This window comes from Scylla paramamosain, chromosome 16 (genome assembly GCF_035594125.1).
Source record: "Scylla paramamosain isolate STU-SP2022 chromosome 16, ASM3559412v1, whole genome shotgun sequence".
Lineage (NCBI taxonomy): Eukaryota > Metazoa > Arthropoda > Malacostraca > Decapoda > Portunidae > Scylla > Scylla paramamosain.
In genome coordinates this window covers 6982501-7001963 of record NC_087166.1, presented here as the reverse complement: position 1 = coordinate 7001963, position 19463 = coordinate 6982501, and the positions used below count along the sequence as shown (strand labels likewise).

General features: G+C 43.6%; 1 protein-coding gene across 2 annotated transcripts in view; it reads right to left on the bottom strand.

Moving 5' to 3' along the window:
• Nucleotides 1-15550, bottom strand: part of LOC135107952 (uncharacterized) — a 54017-nt gene extending 38467 nt beyond the window's left edge. The window contains exon 1 of one of the 2 annotated variants that reach the window (XM_064018410.1): nt 14370-15550. In XM_064018410.1, coding sequence (XP_063874480.1) covers nt 14370-14550 — 181 coding nt within the window. In that variant the 5' untranslated portion in view covers nt 14551-15550. The remainder of the gene's footprint in view (nt 1-14369) is intronic. The other variant, XM_064018411.1, reaches the window with a different exon arrangement.
• Nucleotides 15551-19463: the final 3913 nt, after the last annotated feature.

The following is a 19463-nucleotide window of genomic DNA, read 5'->3' as shown; positions in this document are numbered from 1 at the left end:
TTGATGAGGTAGTCTCTCCTTCGCCCAACAGCCACGATGACACCCAGGCGATCCCAGAGGCCTGTCGTGTGATCTTGAACGTCGACGTGGCCACCGAGGTGCAGGAGAGGAAGAGTACGGGCGGACGCGTCGTGGCGAAGTTTCGCTTTCTTCCTCAGTCGCTCTGCCTTGGCGTCGCACTCATCAGCAGCGCGCTGCCACTGCTGAGCGTATGAGCGATGATGAGCCGGGACACAGGACCTCATAGGATGACCGAAGAGGACTTGTGCTGGTGATCGCCCTTCCGCCCTCGGAGTGTTGCGCAGTTCCAGCAACCCGCGAGCGAACGCATCCTCGTCCAGGTGTCCCTGCTGTGTGGTCGTGAGGATCAGCTTCTTCACGGACTTGACCGCTGCCTCGGCGTGACCATTGGAGCGTGGATAATGAGGTGAAGATATACGATGCTCCACCCCCCATCGAGCCAGGAAGCGCCGTACCGATGAAGAAGTGAACTGCGGTCCACCGTCAGTCCTCAGGAGAACAGGCACGCCCGTGTCGGCGAACACACCCCGAAGGACACGAACGAGCTGATCAGCCGATGCTGGACGTGAGCATGCAGACACGTGAGGCCACCCAGACAAGCGATCTACATACACGAGGTATGTACGGCCTGCTGCGTGGAAGTAGTCTGCAGAAACTGACTCAAACACCCTGCTGGGTGTGTCCGTGTCCTGCCAGAGAGGTTCGTTGGCTTGGCTTGGTAGGAGTGGACGGCATAGTGAGCATCCAGAAACGACGTTCTCAACGTCTCTGTCCATACCAGGCCAGTACAACCGTTTGTCGGGCCCGTCGCTTGGTGCGCTCCATCCCCTGATGACTGTCATGGAGTCGCTCTAGTGTTTCTCGGCGGAGGCTGTGAGGAATAAGAAGCCTCGGCCCGTAAACCACCAGGTCGTCGTCTACGGCCAGCAGACTGCGCACCGGCCAGTACGTACGCAAGCGGTGATCGAGGTCGTGGCAATGATCAGGGAAGCCCTCGATGATGACGTTCTTGAGCAAGCAGTACTCCCCGTCTCTTGCTGCTGCGGCACGTACCATTTCCACAGTCTGATCCTGGAGTGGTGCTAAGCGGACGCCGTCCTCATTGGTGGCAGATAACGCTGAGATGACCGCTGAGTGGAGAGGGTCGAGGTCACCAGAAGTAGCAGCATCCTCTTCCTCCACTGGGTCCTGTACTGGAGCACGTGAGAGGGCGTCGGGCACACAGTGTGTCGATCCCTTTTGCCAGCTTGCTGTGAAAGAATACTGAGCAAGCTTCTCCCTCATGCGCTGCAGCCGCAGGTTCTCTATTTCTCCCAACAACTTGCTATTGAGGAGAGGTATCAGCGGGCGGTGGTCGAGCACTAGATCGAAGTGAGGGAGTCCTTTCAGGTAGGTGCCACATTTCCTGACTGCCCAGACGATTGCAGCCATTTCCAACTCTATTACTGCATAGCGGCTCTCTGTGTCTGTAACAAATCTTGACCCGCATTGCACCATCTTCCACTGGTCACTGTGCTTCTGCAGGAGAACGAATCCAAATCCGTGCATCCTTGAGGCGTCAGTCTGTAGCATCGTTGGTAATGATGGGTCGAAGTATGCCAAGACAGGTGGGCTGACGAGACACTGTTTCACCTTCTCAAACGCCTCTTCATGGTTAGGAGACCAGCACCAACTGTTCTTCGGGCGTAAGAGATCTCTGAGGGGTTGTGCAGCTGCAGCCACAGCAGGAGAAAAGCTTCCAAGCTGGTTTGTAAGACCCATGAATGATCGTAAGTCGGTGATGTGCTGTGGTCGTGGGAAGTCAGAGATTGCCTTAACTTTCTTTGAGTCTGTCGTGTAGCCTTGTCCAGAAACAGAGTAACCACAGTAATCTACCACTCTTTCCGCGAATGTAAACTTCTGTGGGTTGAGAGTGATGCCGTGCTGGTCACACCGCCGCACAATCTGAATGACATGGGCTAAGTGCGCACTGTAGGTGGAGTCATAGGCCAGGATGTCGTCCACGATCTTGATGGTGTTAGGTATGTCGCCGAGAGCTTGGTCTCCTCGACGGTTATACTCGTCTCCAGACGAGACGAGACCCATAACCGCTCGCCGAAACTTGTACCGACCCCAAGGTGTTATGAAGCAGGTTAAATCCTGGTCTTCTTCTCTAATGGGGACTTGAAAATACCCCATCTTGGCATCAAGAGTGGTGAACCAAACTGCTCCGGTCCCGATCGAGGCGATGGCGTCATGAGGTGAGCGCACTGGATACACGGGCCTCTTCACGTAACGGTTGAGTCGTGTCAGGTCAACACACAGCCTTACACCAGATGTCTTTTTGGGACAGGCACGATGGGGTGGCACCATGCCGTAGGGTAGTCCACACTCTCGATGATTCCCTTGTTAAGCAGCTCTTCCAACTGGCTCTTAATTTCTTCACGCCAATTGTAAGGGATTGTACGAGATGCTGTTACGGCGAAGGGTCGAGCGTCGTCTGTCAACTCGATGGCCATGGATCCACCAGCCATTGCACGTAAACCTTCCTTTGCTTCGAAGACGCTGGGAAAGGCCTTGATCACAGCAGCAGCGTGCCCCGCACGCTGCTGTGGCGTTGGGTCGTAGGAATGAGGCCAGCTGATCACTTCTGTGGGCGTAGATAGAGGTGGCTGCGAGGCGGTCGGGTACTTGATGGAGCTGTTGCCGGTGCGCTGTTCTTCCCTGCGTAGCGGTCGGATTTGAGCCGGAAAATCTTCGGGGAGGATTCCGAGAGCGATGGAATCGTACCAGCTAAGCAGCGCCCCCCTTCACCTCCTTCACCACGCTCACAACAGTCTCAGCTTCCCTGTCGCCCAGTTGCAAGTGCGACGAGAAAGTTCCTACACAGGTGAGGGGGTGATTACCGGCAGCATAAAGTCCATCACCATCAGCGGGCGCCAAGCTGGAGGGGCGGGATTCCAAGGAGTGTTGCCGTGTCGAGGCCAATAACGGTCGTTTCGGCCCCAGAGTCAGGAGTCCACGTAATCTTGTCTCTTCCAGCGGGATGTGTGGCGGTATATGAGCTCCTGGGGCGCAGGTCGTGCCGTCACCGTCTTTGTGTATACGCCTGATAAGAGCTGGTATACACTGGCACTGGCTCCCCGCCTCGGGCCTGCACCCGCGATGAGGAGAGACAGTTGAGGAACTCCTCGAAGCTCCTCGTCGTTTCCTCACTGTCTGCTGACATACACTCGCAAAATGCCCTCTTTTCCCGCAGTTACGACACACTTTATCTATTGCCTGGCATCCCCTTTTGTCACTGCGACAATCTTTGCCACAACGATAACAGCCCGTGGGGCTTGAGCCCCCGAAACTGCCCTTCCTGTAGTTCGAGACAGCGTTCACACCATGGCTCGAAGAGTGAGAGCCGCCCCTTAGTACTGCACTACACTGGTTAGCGCTCTCTGATGCTCTGCAAATATCTATGGCGTTTTCAAGGGTGAGTTTCTTGTTTTCCAGCATGCGTTTCAGAGCCACTTCGTCTCGTGTCCCAACGACAATTCTGTCACGCAGCTGATGGTTTATGCACTGGTCGCAAAAGTCACAGAAATTGGCGATTTCCTTTACAGCACATAAAAAGTCGTCAAAACCTTCTTGCGGTTTCTTGCACGCGGGAGTAGAAGTCTCTTCTATCCATGATGATGTTGCGCTGGCTTCGCAGGTACTCACACATTGCATCGAGGATGGTTCTTAACTCCGCGTCTCTCGGTAAGCTTATCCCGTAGCGAAGTGTACGGGTCCACTCGTCGTCTAGGACAGCAGCGAGTGCCGCCCTCTGCTCAGCCAGGGAGAGACAGTCTATCCTGGCGAGGGTTACGTATCCTTCAAACTTATGGCGCCACGTGTCGAACTCACGTAAAGATGCTGACGCCGTTAAGTGAGGAATGATGGTGGCGGACGTCGGGAACCTCGCGCCCTGGGTAGACGTGCTGCGGGCTGTGGTTTCGCCCTTCATTGCTCGCCGTGGTGCGACTGGGAGCTTGTGTCCCCACTCTCTCCAGCAGCTGGGTTAAACGCTCCTCGCGAGCCTGACTCTGCTCCGACTGTCGCGCTAGCAGGGCAGCCAGCGCCTCCAACTGCTTCTCCATTCTGCGCCGTACCCACTGCAGCCTTGTCCTGATCCTACTCACTGCGCCATGTTCGACTCTTGACCAGCAGGGGCACAGGAAACGCAGGTAACAGTGCAGGTGTTTATTCACAGAAGGTGTGAACAGAAGGCTGGAGGTAGGTGATCTCTCGGCGCCAGGCCGCGCACTTCCACTTAACACTTATGACTGAAGCCTAGCTCGTTCACTCATACACGTATTCATGCCTCACACAAGTCTCGCTCATTCACTCGTTCACACAACTAGCTAACAACCACACAAATTCTACACTTCTTTCCTACTAGTCTAGTCTTACTTTCTTCAAGTCCACTGATTCATCCTACAACAGATCCTACTCTTTTACTCCTTGCACCTCTTGATATCCTAAATTATTTGCCTGATGAAGAATGTGATGGGTCCTTCACTTACCATACTGTCGAAATCCTACATCCTTCACTGATTGATACTGGTATTGATCCTATTACCCACCCTCGCACTTACTGATATCCTATTTTTTTTTTTTTACCTAATGGAGGATATCCTACACTTCCTTCACCTGATGGCTGGAATCCTATTTATTTCCCTAAGTTCACTGACTGATCCTAGTATTGATCCTATTACCTAGCCCTTGCACCTCCTGATATCCTAAACCCTTTAACTAATGAAGAATACCCTGCACTCCCTTCACCTGATGACTTGAACCCTACTGCCTTTACTAACTGATCCTAGTAGTGATCCTATTGCACCTCCTGATATCCTAAATCTTTTACCTGGTGAAGGATACAATATACTTCTACTTGACGGCCTGAATCCTGCTTCCAAGGTCAATTACTGATCCTACCACTGATCCAATAACCTACCCCTTGTACCTCCTAATATCCTACTCACCTAATGAAGCATATCCCACACTCGCTTCACCGGAATCCTACTTACCTCCACCTGTTATGCTACCGAGTGACACCCTTACTTACCCAACTCACTCCCCTTCGCCTTAATGACACCAGAAACTCCACCTGTCACGGTCACCTGTCGCTTAGCTTGACTTCCTCATCAGTGCACACAATCACCATCTTCCACACGACCCCTTGACTGCTGTGGCTTCTCCGGCACAAGGTGGTGGTCAGGGGAAAGTTTAGTGTTTCAAAAGCCACTATTGACAGGAAAATGAGTGAGGGAGTTGAATCTCTCTCTCTCTCTCTCTCTCTCTCTCTCTCTCTCTCTCTCTCTCTCTCTCTCTCTCTCTCTCTCTCTCAGTGCAAGTGTATCTCTCTCAGTGCAAGTGTATGTGCTTGACCTGCATGACCTGAGAGAGAGAGAGAGAGAGAGAGAGAGAGAGAGAGAGAGAGAGAGAGAGAGAGAGAGAGAGAGAGAGAGAGAGAGAGAGAGAAAGATATTTTTTTATCTATTTTATTGTTTATTTTTATTATATTTTTTCTATTTTTATTTACTTTATTTTATTTATTCATTTATTTTTTTTATTTATTCTTTTTTTTTTTTTTTTACAACTTTCATTTTCATCATGACATTTCAACTTCTAAAGGGAAATCCATCCCATGCATTAATACAGTTCATTATGTACAACTTTTTTTTATGATAAACACTGTAGCTCTCGTGATTCAGTTTATGTATTCTTTTAATTAACGAAGCCAATTTCAGGGTCAGAGCTTCAAAAAGATCACTATGCTGCTTCGAAACTATTGAAAACCTAATGAATCACAGCATTTATTTCAGTCATTATACTCTCTCTCTCTCTCTCTCTCTCTCTCTCTCTCTCTCTCTCTCTCTCTCTCTCTCTCTCTCTCTCTCTCTCTCTCTCTCTCTCTCTCTCTCTCTCTCTCTCTCTCTCTCTCTCTCTCTCTCTCTCTCTCTCTCCAAACATGAATCTATAGCAAGCCTGATTTCATCCTTTCCCTCTGTTTCCCTTTCTCTTACTTTTATCCACGCCTCCCTTCTCCCTTTATTCGTTCATACGTTTTCTTTAAATATTCAGCGTCTTTGTTTCTCTCTCATTCATCTTCACCGTTTCAATTTCCATCGTCTGCATCCCCTACTTTTTTTGTGTGTGTGTGTATTTTTCTTTATTTATTCTTTCCTTCCTTTCGCTCCTCCTTTCTCTTCACTTAAGTTCTCTCTGATGCATTTCTCTCTCTCTCTCTCTCTCTCTCTCTCTCTCTCTCTCTCTCTCTCTCTCTCTCTCTCTCTCTCTCTCTCTCTCTCTCTCTCATCTTCATTTATCGGTGCAAATTCTCATTTTCATATCAACACTAATCTACTGCAACCATTTTTGGACTTGCTCCCCTCCAGACCCTCTTACCACGTATCTGTGATCATTCTCTCTCTCTCTCTCTCTCTCTCTCTCTCTCTCTCTCTCTCTCTCTCTCTCTCTCTCTCTCTCTCTCTCTCCGCCACTCCACAGTCATTACCAGCCTCCCGAGCAATCTTCCCTGCTTCCCGCCACTGGAAGGGAGAGAGGGAGAGGAGTGAACAGTTATGGAACAAGGGACAAGGGTAAAAAGATCCTTGCCTACACTGCACATCGTCCCACGTATTAAGCTCAAGGCCCGGGAGTGAAGGCTTGCTGTATGTGTTCCTGAGAGTCAGTCTATATTCTCTCGTTACCAGCAGGATTCTTGACATCTATTATTATCAAGTGTTTTGTTTTTGTTTGTTTTTTTGTTTGTTTTTTTTGTTTGTTTTTTTTGTGCGTGTGATTATAATATACCTCCGTGTTTTTTATTTCCTTTTATGAATGCGTTTTATTTTTATTTTTTTTTTTTTTACTACTACTACGATATGGTTTGTTCGTTTACTTCCCAATAGCGTTTCTCTTCCTAGTTTATTTTCTCCTGTTTTTACTGTTATTTTTATTTCTCCTCTTGTCATTTTTCCTTCTGTTCCTTCTCTTCTTCCTCATCCTATTGTTGTTTCTCATGCATTTCTTTCTATCATTCTTCCTTACTACTTCATCTTCTACGTTCCTCATTTTTTTTCTTCTATTAATACACCTGTTCTTTCTCCTAAACCTCTCCTCCTCTCTTCCATCCTTCCTTCGTCAACACCTCTACCACCACCATCACCACCATCATCATCACCACCACCACTGCCGTTATTATTACTGTTTTTATTACTATTGCTATTTTACTACTACTACTACTACTACTACTACTACTATTGATGACAGGCGCGGAGGAATGGACAAGGGCGCGTGCTTTCAGGAGGGGGAGAAAAGGAAAATGTTGCAATATAGGATGTAGGACTCTTCGAAGGATTCTATGCATTTTTTTTATTTTTTTATTTTTTATTATTGTTTGGTGAAAGTGACGAGATTTTTCCTTTATTTTTTTACAACTTTGTTTTTGTTTCTCTTTCAGGACTTTTTTTTTTTACCTGTTCGTGCTTCCCCAATTCTCTCTCTCTCTCTCTCTCTCTCTCTCGTCTCTCTCTCTCTCTCTCTCTCTCTCTCTCTCTCTCTCTCTCTCTCTCTCTCTCTGAACTAAATCCAATAAATTTTCACACCCTTCGATTAAACATAAATATAGAAACGGTATATTCTCTCTCTCTCTCTCTCTCTCTCTCTCTCTCTCTCTCTCTCTCTCTCTCTCTCTCTCTCTCTCTCTCTCTCTCTCTCTCTCTCTCTCTCTCTCTCTCTCTCTCTCTCTCTCTCTCTCTCTCTAGCCTAAATTAACATGGTCTGCCGCTTTGGGCTAAGACAAGACACATCACCTCCGGACTCACCACAGATGCTTAACCCGGAGAGAGAGAGAGAGAGAGAGAGAGAGAGAGAGAGAGAGAGAGAGAGACCTAAACCAGCTACCCGTGGAATAGACAATGGCAAGTTAAGCTGCTGTGGGAGTTAATTATTCGTGCAAATAAGAAAGTAAGACGCAATTCCTCCCTCCGTAGAGTTAGAGGAGATAAAGCCACATTCGGCCCGCGTGAAATTAAGACACGTGTCTCTAGAGTGTGAATTAAGATACGGTTAAGCTGATTTAGAAGTGAACTGATCATTGTAAACTGATCAAATAAAACCACATTCAACTCTCGTGGATTTAAACACCGCCTCCCAAAAATGAAATAAGATACAGGCAAGCTCACATAGCGGTAAATTAATAATTGTAAACTAATTATATAAAGCCATACAGGTAAACTTATTTCCAGGTAAACTGATGATTGTAAATTGATTACATAGTCATATTCAGCCCAACTGAAATTAACATACGGGTCCCTAAGATACAGGTATACTAAGCAATAGGTAAACTAGTAACTGTATATGAGAGATGATTGTTACGTTGGATACAGGTAAACTTATTTAAAGGTCACTGTAAACTATTACACAAAGGCCACATTCACCCCACGTGGAATTAAGATTCGAATCGCTATAGTAAATTAACATGCATTTAAACTTGAGGTAAACTAATAATACACTTTCTTCTTAACTTAAAGCCCTATTCTCACTCTGTTTTTTTAATAAGTCTTTCCATGCGTTTCTGTCTGAGCCTTTCTTTCACTTACTCCTGATATGTATAAACTAATAACTGTATACGATGAGGTCGTTAAGTTGGATGTTAAGTCTCATTCACCTCATGTCAAATAAGGGTGTGTGTTCCAGTAGATTAGTGCACAGGTGAATTTGCTGAAAGGTGATCTAAGGACTATAGGAGAAGTGATCGAATTAAGATAGTTAATGGCCTCAGGTACAGACATTGTCGAAAGTTATTTAACCTGCCACGCTAAGTTCCCCGGTTTATCGTCTTGTGTAAAGTAAAGTAAGATTAGGTTAAGTTAAATTAGGTTACGTTAGTTTACATTGTTATATTATAGTAAATTGTTGAGTAACTTTACACATTTAACAAATAAAAGAAGCTGCAAGAAACCCTCAGGCCTACACGTGGCACAAAACTGTACTAAATTTACGTATCTATTTTCACCTTAGCGTTTTATCGGCTATGTTAGGTTAAGTTATTTCAGGTCGGGTTAGGTTTGACTAGATTACGTTATGTTACGTCATGATTAATGGACGCTCCTCTCTCTCTCTCTCTCTCTCTCTCTCTCTCTCTCTCTCTCTCTCTCTCTCTCTCTCTCTCTCTCTCTCTCTCTCTCTCTCTCTCTCTCTCTCTCTCTCTCTCTTTACATGTCAGCAGGCAGGGCAAGAACACAAAATGCATGAAAAAAAAAAAAAAAAAACGCTTAGGAAGGTGCCCCAGAAAAATAAATAAATAAATAAATAAAATCACAGAAACCAGAAAAGAATAAAAAACAAACACCTCATTTTCATTATACTTAGCAGTTATCTCTCTACCTTACGTTACCTGACCAGCCAACAATCTATCACTCATTAGTATTTGTAAGACTCAGGATTGAAGGGAAAAGCCAACTAGTGTAATTTAATAAACTCAAAACGACTAAACAGGGAAACACTCAGGCCTCGTAGCTCTGCAGGTAATGCTGTGAAGGGGAAAGTTTACACGGGAGGCATTACGGACGGCTACATAATGGAGAGCATGTAGAGTTGTAACCACATTTAGGATTTAGTTCGGACTCATTTTAGGTGATAAATTAAGTGGTTATGGCTACTGAGAGGAGGAGAGGAGGAGGTGGACGAGGCTAAAGAGGACGAGGAGGATAAAAAAAAAAAGAGAAAGAGAATGAAGATGAGGAGGACGATATAGAGGACAAGGAAGGATAACAATGAGAGGAAGAGCAAGGAAAAGAAGAAAGCAGAAAGAAGTTTTTTTTTTTTTAGATGAATTCTTATATTGAAAATAATAAATAAATTTCTTGATAGATTTTACGATAGAGTAATAACTGAATAAAGCGTCTTCACATAATAATCCCTAAAGCTGAATGATACACACACAAAAAAAGGTCAATATAATATAAAGCAACATTCACTTTTACCTTCCACCTCCCCATTCTCCCTCACGTTCAGTAGACGAGCAAACAAAGCAATACATCAAAACACATCACCAGCATCCATTTCTTGTATTCCTACGTGCTCTTTAGGTACAAGAAAGGGGCATTATGAGCAGCTGGAGCGAGAAAGCCTATCTCAATAGCGAGAAATGGATCCCGTCCCTCCCTGAGACATCTGCGTCGCCTTTTCCTATTTCCCTGTCATTCACAAGGGAATCAGACCGTCACGACATCACTCACTGCTACAATGAAGAAAGGAAGGACTGGCAGCCTCAGGTGTGGCTTACGTAACAGCACAGGGGACAGACAGACGGGGTTAACTACAGGCGGTGCTGAATATTGGTGAGATGCTACAAGGCTGGCTGGAAGTTGTGGGTTAAGTGTGTTAGGCTAAGTTATGTTACTTAAGTTTTGTGTATTAGGCTACGCTTGGCTAAGGAACGTTGTATTTTAGACTATATTGTGAGATGAAGATATTTCATCACAGTCCATTACTCAAATTTCACCATTTTCAACACTATTGAATTTGAAAATCAACACAAATAAAACAAAAAAATTGTAAGAAGCATGGACATGGTTAACGAAGATAAAATTTTAAAAAATTATAAGGAATATCAGTTGACACGCCAAGCCGTCCATTTTCTTTAGGCTCAACACTTCAGTCACCCCTCGTATGTTAGGCGTTTTGTTTCAGGCTACGTTTAAATTAAGTAGTGTTAGGATTGCAGTGGTAAAGTTAAGTTGGTCCGGCGTTGTGACTAGGCTACGTTCGATTGATCAAGCATTGTTTATTACGCTTTGTTAGTCCATTTAGGTGTTGGTGACTAGGCTGCGTTAGATTAGTCAAGCTGTGTTCATTAAGCTACAGAACTACAGGTTATTCAAGCGTTGTGACTAGGCTACGTTAGTCAGCGGTTGTGGACTGAACTTAATTGGTCTATTCAGCCGTTGTGGCCTAAATACGTTTGTCTAGCCATGCGTTGTAAGACTATTCAAACAATGTATCTTATTAGTCAAACATTATTACCAGTAGATATTAAAACAGTCAGGAACCGTGCTTTAGTTTAGTCAGGAGCAGCATGAAAAGTTAGCCAGATGCTGTAAGTCAAGCCAAGTAAGTTTTTGGAAAGTATGTTTTGATATTCTCTCTGGTCTCGGCTGCATTAAGGTCACGGCATTTCTCAGGTGTGGTGAATGTGAATGTTTGGAAGTTTGTTTTTGAAGTGAGCCAGGCTGTGGTGATGTAGAGGCAAGGTCCTGGGAGTAATATTAAGTTTGGTACCTCATGTTTCACGGTAAAGTTGGTGGCTATAGCAAAGTGAGCAAAGTGTTAGAAGAACTCACGGGCTTCTCCAGTAAAATTAATGCAGTGGAGGTTGTAATTAACTTAACGCTTAAACTACCTTAGATCCTTCGCTGGCCTCATAAAAATCGTCTGGCACTAGTTTACATTATGATTTTGAAAGGCACCACAGAGTAAAGAGAAATAAATAAACAAATAAATAAAAGAAAACTGATCAAGTCGGCCAAGCGTTTTAGTACGTATAGTTTAATTTGTTGCAAAAATCAAATAAATTAAAAATAAAACAAAGATAATTATAAATAAATAGTGGAGGATTGATAAACACATGTCATTGTCATTAACAGTCAAAGAATTAAGTAAATATCATGAAGTGAACAGAACAGTACTTAACCTACTACTTATTCTAAACATACTTAAGTACATCAATCACGCACTGAACGAGTATGAGCCTAATGGCTACCAGCTGACTCAAGTCTAAGGTATAAGCCAATCAGGTTAGGGAAGAGAGGGCGAGGAGGCAAGAAGTATAAAGGGCATCTGCTAAACGTGTTACAAGACAGGAATCTCTCTCTCTCTCTCTCTCTCTCTCTCTCTCTCTCTCTCTCTCTCTCTCTCTCTCTCTCTCTCTCTCTCTCTCTCTCTCTGCAGGTGGAAGAAGAAATGGTGTTGATAAGAAAAAGAGGAAAAGAAAATAATGACCAACAACAACAACAACAAAAGGATACGTGGGGACGGAAATTATCACACGTATTATACGAAAAGATAAGATAAGACGAAGCAAGGATTTCTACAGGACTATTTTCCCTTTCCCCCTCACCTTCCCTCTCCATCCCCTCCCTCTCTCCCTCTATTATCCTTGCGACGAGGGAAATGAGTAGCGGTGCTGGGCTCAACGCAGGTCCGTCATATCAGGCTGATATAATGCCCCTGGAAATACGTTTTGGATGGAGATAAGGTGAGTTTATACACCCACGCTGGATTAACTTTTAACATCCTTCGCTTCCTCCTCCTCTCCTTTCCTCCGTCTTCCACTCCATCCACCCATCCTGTCCTACACTCCCCTCCTCCCCGACGTGTAGGTAAATGCCTCTCTTCTCAGCCGATTTCCCTCTTATCCGTCTCTCCTTCCTCCTTTATCCTTCCTTTGCTGCCTCTTTGCTTACTTTCTCCCTCCTCTCCTTTACTCTATGGCTAGCAGTTTTTCATCCTCTTTCCTCTGCTCCTTTTTCTCCTTTCTCCCTCTTGTTATTTTGCTTTTTTTTTCCTTTTCGTCTAGTACTTAATATTTTTTTCTATATATCCTTCCTCGCTTTTCCGGTCTATCTCCCTTCCTTCAGTCTCCATCTCCTTTACTTTCTCTCCTAACACTCCCTTCTCACCCTCTTCCTTCACCTCTCCTCTTATTTCCTCCCTGTCATCCCCCCTTTTGTATCTCCTTCCTTTTCTTTCCTCACAGCACCCTCTTCTCTCTTTTCCTCCCTATCTTCCTCCCTTCCCAGCTTAAGTTCCTTCTTCCGGCCATTCTCAACCTTCTTACCCTCCCACCCTTCCTCGTTCCCCCATCCCTTCCCCTCTCCTATTCCTCTTCTCTCCTACCCCATCCCTCCCTCCAGTACGGGGTCGAACATGCGAATAATTGAGGCTCATTCCTCACTACGGCCGCAGCAACCTTCGCTCCCAAGACGCTGTGGAAGATGGATATGGGAGGAGGGTAACGCTGGAAGGGAACGTTGCAATATTTTCCACCAGATGTCGGAAGGCAGGACGAGTGCCAGACCGCGACCATGACAGAGGAGCATATTCCGAAACACTTGTGTCCGCCCGCACCTCTACTATTTGTAAGAGGCTCTAGTTGAAGTAACAAGGGTTTTTAAGCGTTTTTACGGTTCTCGTGACAGATTAACAAGATTTTTTACGTTATTAGCTGGAGAAAACTCTTGAGAATAATGTCAATGATCTCTGTGGCCTTTAAAAATAGTCGTGGTGGGTGAGGACAGAGCGTTTCTACATCCTTGTGAAAGAACGCAGGGTGACGGAGTGTGCGGAACTGCAGTGGTGGGAAAAATAGGCAAGTTACTCCTGCCTGGCATACTGTTAAGGACGGAACGCGGAGAGCCTTATTTTGTCAACCTTCACCTCGTTTTCATGTCCAATAACACGATGGAAATTTATGTTTAGTGGGACTCGTGTGTTTTCTTTCCCTTGTCCCACTTGAGCCATCGGAGGAAAATTGTTTGGAATAGCGATCGCTCGGAGTCTAAAAACGGGTTGTATAACGGAAGAAAACGACGTAGCAGTGCAGTTTCCCGTTTTCTAATAATGGTTCCGATGCGGCAACAGAAGAGAATGAAAAACTAGATATGAAACGGACACGAGTTTCCTTTCCTTTCCCTTCAGCCGCGTACCCGAATCTGGATTACTTAATTGCACGAAAAAATAAATGCAGTAAAAAGAGAAAAGCTGGAGAAGCAAGTGGTCGCGATTGCGTGATGGAGATAATACTGGCCAGGCATCGCTTCCCTGTGGTCATGCGAGGTCAGGTAGGACACACACACGCGCACACACACACACACACACACACATTTTTTTTATTTATTTAGGTGGTTAGTTATCCATTTACCCATTTATTTTAATTATCTGCCTAAACATAAGACGAAGCGCTAACTATGAGTCCATCCAAGTAAGTGAGGTTTGATTAAAATGAAGAACCTTTCATCATAAGCTACTAAGTCCATGATCAATACTACACACACACACACACACACACACACACACACACTTGCATCAAAATGAAATCTTTAAAGTACCCTATGGTAATGTAAAGCTAATACAAACCTTCAAAATGACAACACCATGCACGTCACATCAACAATACATAAAATACAAACAAGACAATGAAATTCATGCAAGGAAGTTACTGTTTTGTGAAGCGATGTTAACCACAGAAGAGAAAAATCCACATCCTCTCACCATTATATTAAGAAAACGAAGGAGGGAAAGAAATAAAAATACCTGGGCACACTAACCATGGTCACTCTTAAGGCTGAAGATTTTTCCTTCCACTTTTTTCCTCTTTTTCTTGAGAGTGGTGACGGAGGCATGGAGGAGGAGGAAAGCGAAGAGGAGGAGAGAGAAGGAGGGAGAGGACACGCCACCACACACGTCATTAGAAGGCCCATCCACCTCCTCCCTCCTCTTCTTTCCCATCGTCGTTCTCCTTCACCTCCACGCCTCCTCCCAACTTTTCCTCACGCACACACTATCACTCGAGCTCAATATCTGCACCATCACGTCCCTCGGGTTCGTAACACACCCACGCTCCGCCCTCGCATGTGTGGTAGTGGCCAGTGGGGGCGGCAGCAAGGAACGTAGTTGTGATCGAGTGAGGCTTCGAGTCATGTTTCGAAGCAGCCACGAAGCTCAGAAGTCAAGTTACCTCTTCCTACTTTACTTAACAGCAGATTTACTCACTTTGCAAGCTTTTTTCGGAATTCCTCACGTTTACTGCAGCTCGTGAAGAGTAAGTATTCATGAGTGAAGTTAGAGGATGAAAGTGAGACTGCAATTTAAGATGAATGAGTGATAATTCGAATCTTCCCACTAGACCGAGCCTCAGATTTACTCACTTTACAGGTAACTCTCTTATAAATCTGTCACGTTTACTACAGTTCATGAAGCGTAATTATTCATGAGTGATGATGAAGATTAAAAGTGAGAGGAAAATTTGGAGTGGTTGAGACTAACTCGAAGCTTCACTGAATCCTACGCCGTAATGCTGCCGTTTTCTATGATTGTTAAGTTCTCAGCCACTACCTTTCCTCCCCGTCTCCTCTTCCCTACGTTGTTAACATCATCACTTTAACACCACATCTCCTTGTCCTCTTCCTCCTCCACCTGTTCTTGCTTTTCCCTACACTCTAACTCCTTGCCTTCTTCCTCTCATACACTCTCCTCCTCATCCTCTTTTACCTCGCCTTCCCTCTCTTCTTCACGCTTTCCCTCTTCCTTTCCTCGTTTTCTTCTTCCTCTGTGTCTTTTTCTCCTCCTCCTCCTCGAGCAGCGTTATCACTGGGCACAAATCAATCAACTAATGCAAACACGAATCTAAGGGCCGCAAGACATCATCATGGACCAACACACGTATTCAGAAGGACGAAGAAAACACCACCAGCTGACTCGATCAAAAAAAAAAAAAGAAAAGAAAAAAGAAAAAAAGTATTATCATCACATTTCACCTCAACATTTCGCGTGGACTAAATGATGATGGAGTGATGGTGGGGTGGACACAAAGGTCTCAGACGCCATTAATTTCCTCCGTTAAGTTCCTCTTGATGAGGTAGGAAGGGAGATAGAGGAGGAGGAGGAGGAAGAGGAGGAGTAGTAATGGAGATAGCTTTGTTATTACTATTTCATCCCTCAAGAGGTTACTGGGTGTAATGATAGTCTTGTAAAATGTTTGGTGTCTTATCGTTAGTATTTTTAACAGGTATAGTGGTAGTTACTGGGTTTTCAGGAGTGTCTTCATGATTCTGGTGATAGATTAAAAAGGATCATGCACTGTCAATAGGAAGAATACCATGAGAACCTGACACATCTTCTCTTAAATGAGCTTAACAAGGATTCTACATTGTCAATAGCAAGAACAGCCATGAGAACGGCAGTTATCTTTTCTGTAACCTTCAGTGATAGTGTAACAAGGACTCTATATTGTCAATAGAAAAAAATATCCATTAAAATTTAACAGATCTTCTCTTTAGTGATAATTTAACAAGACTTCTACACCGTCAATAGCAAGAACAGACATGAGAACCTGAATAACCTTTCATGTAGCCTTTAATGATAGTTTAACAAGGATCCCACATCGTCGATAAGGAAAACACCTGAGAACCTGACTATCTCTCTCTCTTTAGGAACAGTTTAACAAGAATTCCATACCATCAGTAGCAAGACCACCAATGAGGACCTGGCTAATCTTCCCTGTAACCTTTGTGATGAGAGAAAAATATAAGCGGAAAAAAAAAAAAACACACAAACTATAAACATGCAATGCACGTGACACCAAAACAACCCTTACATACCTTCCCCAAATACCTATCTACCCCATACCCCTCTAAACACCACGTACCTCTAATACCCCTATCAACATTTACTACACAGCGAAAAGTGGGATATTAGCGGAAGTAGCGTAGGTGATGTATTACAAGTAGCGGCGCAGGTGAGATATACAGGTGATCGATCTACGCGTACAGCAGGTGGTCGTAATAGGTGCCAGGTGATAAACGGTGGTAATTGCTTATGTTTTACCGCTACCCAGGTGCTCGGGTGCTCAGGTAAGTTAGGAGTGGTAGTAGTAGTAGTAGTAGTAGTAGTAGTAGTAGTAGTAGTAGTAGTAATAGTAGTAGTAGTAGTAGTTGTTGTTGTTGTTACATCTACCTCCTCCCTAACACACCGCCACGTACCTGTATGGTACAAATAAGAGGAACACCGTACCACTTAACTGTTATTAAAGGCAATCACACACCATTCCCTCGACGCTCACCGAATGAAAACGAGAAGAGCTTCGAGTGTCAATCTTAAGGCAGCGTCCGGAAGCAACACCTTAAGGAAATATAGAGCTAAAACGTGTACAAAGCCCTCAGTGTTTTCTTTCAAGCTTTGAGGATACTGAGATTAATTTTGCATCCGAACTGTGAAATGAGACTGTGGGGATAATAATGGGAATGACTAAAGGGAGTTTCCAGTTTTAATTACGGATATGAGTTCGTCTTAATTTTTTTAGAAGCAAGTGGAATTCATTAAAAGATATGAAGGAGTTTGAATGAAAGAAATAAGGGGATCCGGGATTTCATGAATAGAAGTGATTAGTAAATATAAATAAATGTGAAATTCTGGAATATTTTAAAGGGCGATGCATTTATGATTAAAAGCAGAAAAATCTAATCCGATATCCACCGTGTATCAGACAGATCTCCGCTAACAAGCATTGAATGGAGACGAAAACATGCCAAAATAACATCGCCATAGGCAAGACAGGATAGCAAATATAAATGGAACGCAAAAATATGAAATCACACAATTATACGCAACTTTTCTGAAAATGAGAAAGGCAATAAAGAAGATTTGTGGGTGAATCTGTCTCATTTTATTCTCTCTCTCTTTCTCTCTCTCTCTCTCTCTCTCTCTCTCTCTCTCTCTCTCTCTCTCTCTCTCTCTCTCTGAACACATGTGACAGGTAAAATATTAAATAACGTAACCTTCCAAGTGTTAATGCGCTGCGAAAATGATAAAAAAAAAAAATACATAATAATGACGAAGGTACGAATACATAAGATGATGGTAATGATGATAATTATAAGATGAGGGAGAGAGGAAGAGGAAGAGGAAAAAACAGGAGGGGAAGAAATACGATAAATGAAAACGAGAAAACCAGAATATGTAAGGAGAGAGAGAGAGAGAGAGAGAGAGAGAGAGAGAGAGAGAGAGAGAGAGAGAGAGAAACGAACGGACACACACACACATACACTTGGAGGTTATGACCTTTAAAAAAATAACGTTTCTAGGCCTTAAGTAACTTATTCTGTGGCACATAAATAGATGAGAGGCCTCTAAGTGTGTCCTCTTGTCCTGCCCCGAGTGGTGGCTTGGCTGCGCAGAAAAAGTAAAAAGATAAATAAAAAATAAAAAAGTAAATCTAGTCGCATATTTTTTGTAGTGCTTCTTGAAAATGTAGACTTTCTTCTTTTTCTTTCTTCTTCTTTTTCTTTTTTTATATTTTTTTTTTTTGTTCTGTTATATTTTCATTAATTTCTTTCTTGATCCCTGTCTTTTGTTTTTTTATGACTTTTATTTTTTTCTGTGATTCACTTTATGACTTTCATCTTTAGAATTTTATCGAGGTTGGCGTTTTGTTTCTTTCTTCTTCTATCAATTTTCTTCTCTTTTCTAAACTTTTTATTATTTTTACTACTACTACTATTATTATTAGTAGTAGTAGTAGTAGTAGTAGTAGTAGTAGTAATAGTAGTAGTAGTAGTAGTATTGTAATTACTTTCTTGAACCTTTCTCCATCACCTATTTCTCGTTCTACATCATCATCACCATCATTATATCCTTCTTCTTCTTCCTCTTCTTCTTCTTCTTCTTCTTCTTCTTCTTCTTCTTCTTCTTCTTCGTTCTCTTCTTCCTCTTCTTCTTTACCACCCTTCCCTGTTCTCTCCTCCTCCATCTCTTCCTCCTCCTCCTCCTCCTCCTCCTCCAGTGGTTACCGCATAATGGCTTTGACACGACAGACTGATGACTATGTAACATGTGGATTTTCTTGGTAAGGTTCACGGTTTTCTCTCTCTCTCTCTCTCTCTCTCTCTCTCTCTCTCTCTCTCTCTCTCTCTCTCTCTCTCTCTCTCTCTCTCTCTCTCTCTCTCTCTCTCTCTAAATGCAATATAATTTCCTAAAACTTAACTACGAGAAAGATGTTTTGCGTCGAGGGAATAAATTATAAAATATTTCCTCATACTTTGTCTTACTTTTTTCCCCATCTCAGAATCTCTCTCTCTCTCTCTCTCTCTCTCTCTCTCTCTCTCTCTCTCTCTCTCTCTCTCTCTCTCTCTCTCTCTCTCTCTCTGTGTGTGTGTGTGTGTGTGTGTGTGTGTATTAAATATTCCGAAGTGAGATCATTTTCTTTATTCTTCCTTCTCCTCTTCATCAAAAACTTTCTTTCCTAAATATTTACTTTAATTGTGTGTTGTTGTCAGCATATTATACTTCAATCCTATTCCTTCTAATTCTTGTCTCTGATATTGTAATACTGTCTTCATTTTGTTTCTATAACCTCTTAGTACCTTTGAAACACGTGCCCCCGTTCCTTATACTTATACCTAATACTAATATCTGTTACTAGTACATATACCTAATACATTTTCCTATCACCCGTTCTAGAAAGTTGGTTCATTCATCGTTTCTATGGGTCATATTAATAAGCACCATCAAATCAGTTTTTCAAAGGGCACAGAGATGATTACTTGTATTATAATCACTGTATTTCTTAATGATGATGCAGAATACTCGTTAATCTATCACTATAACCATGAAAACACTCTTGAAAACCATGATAACTTCCACTA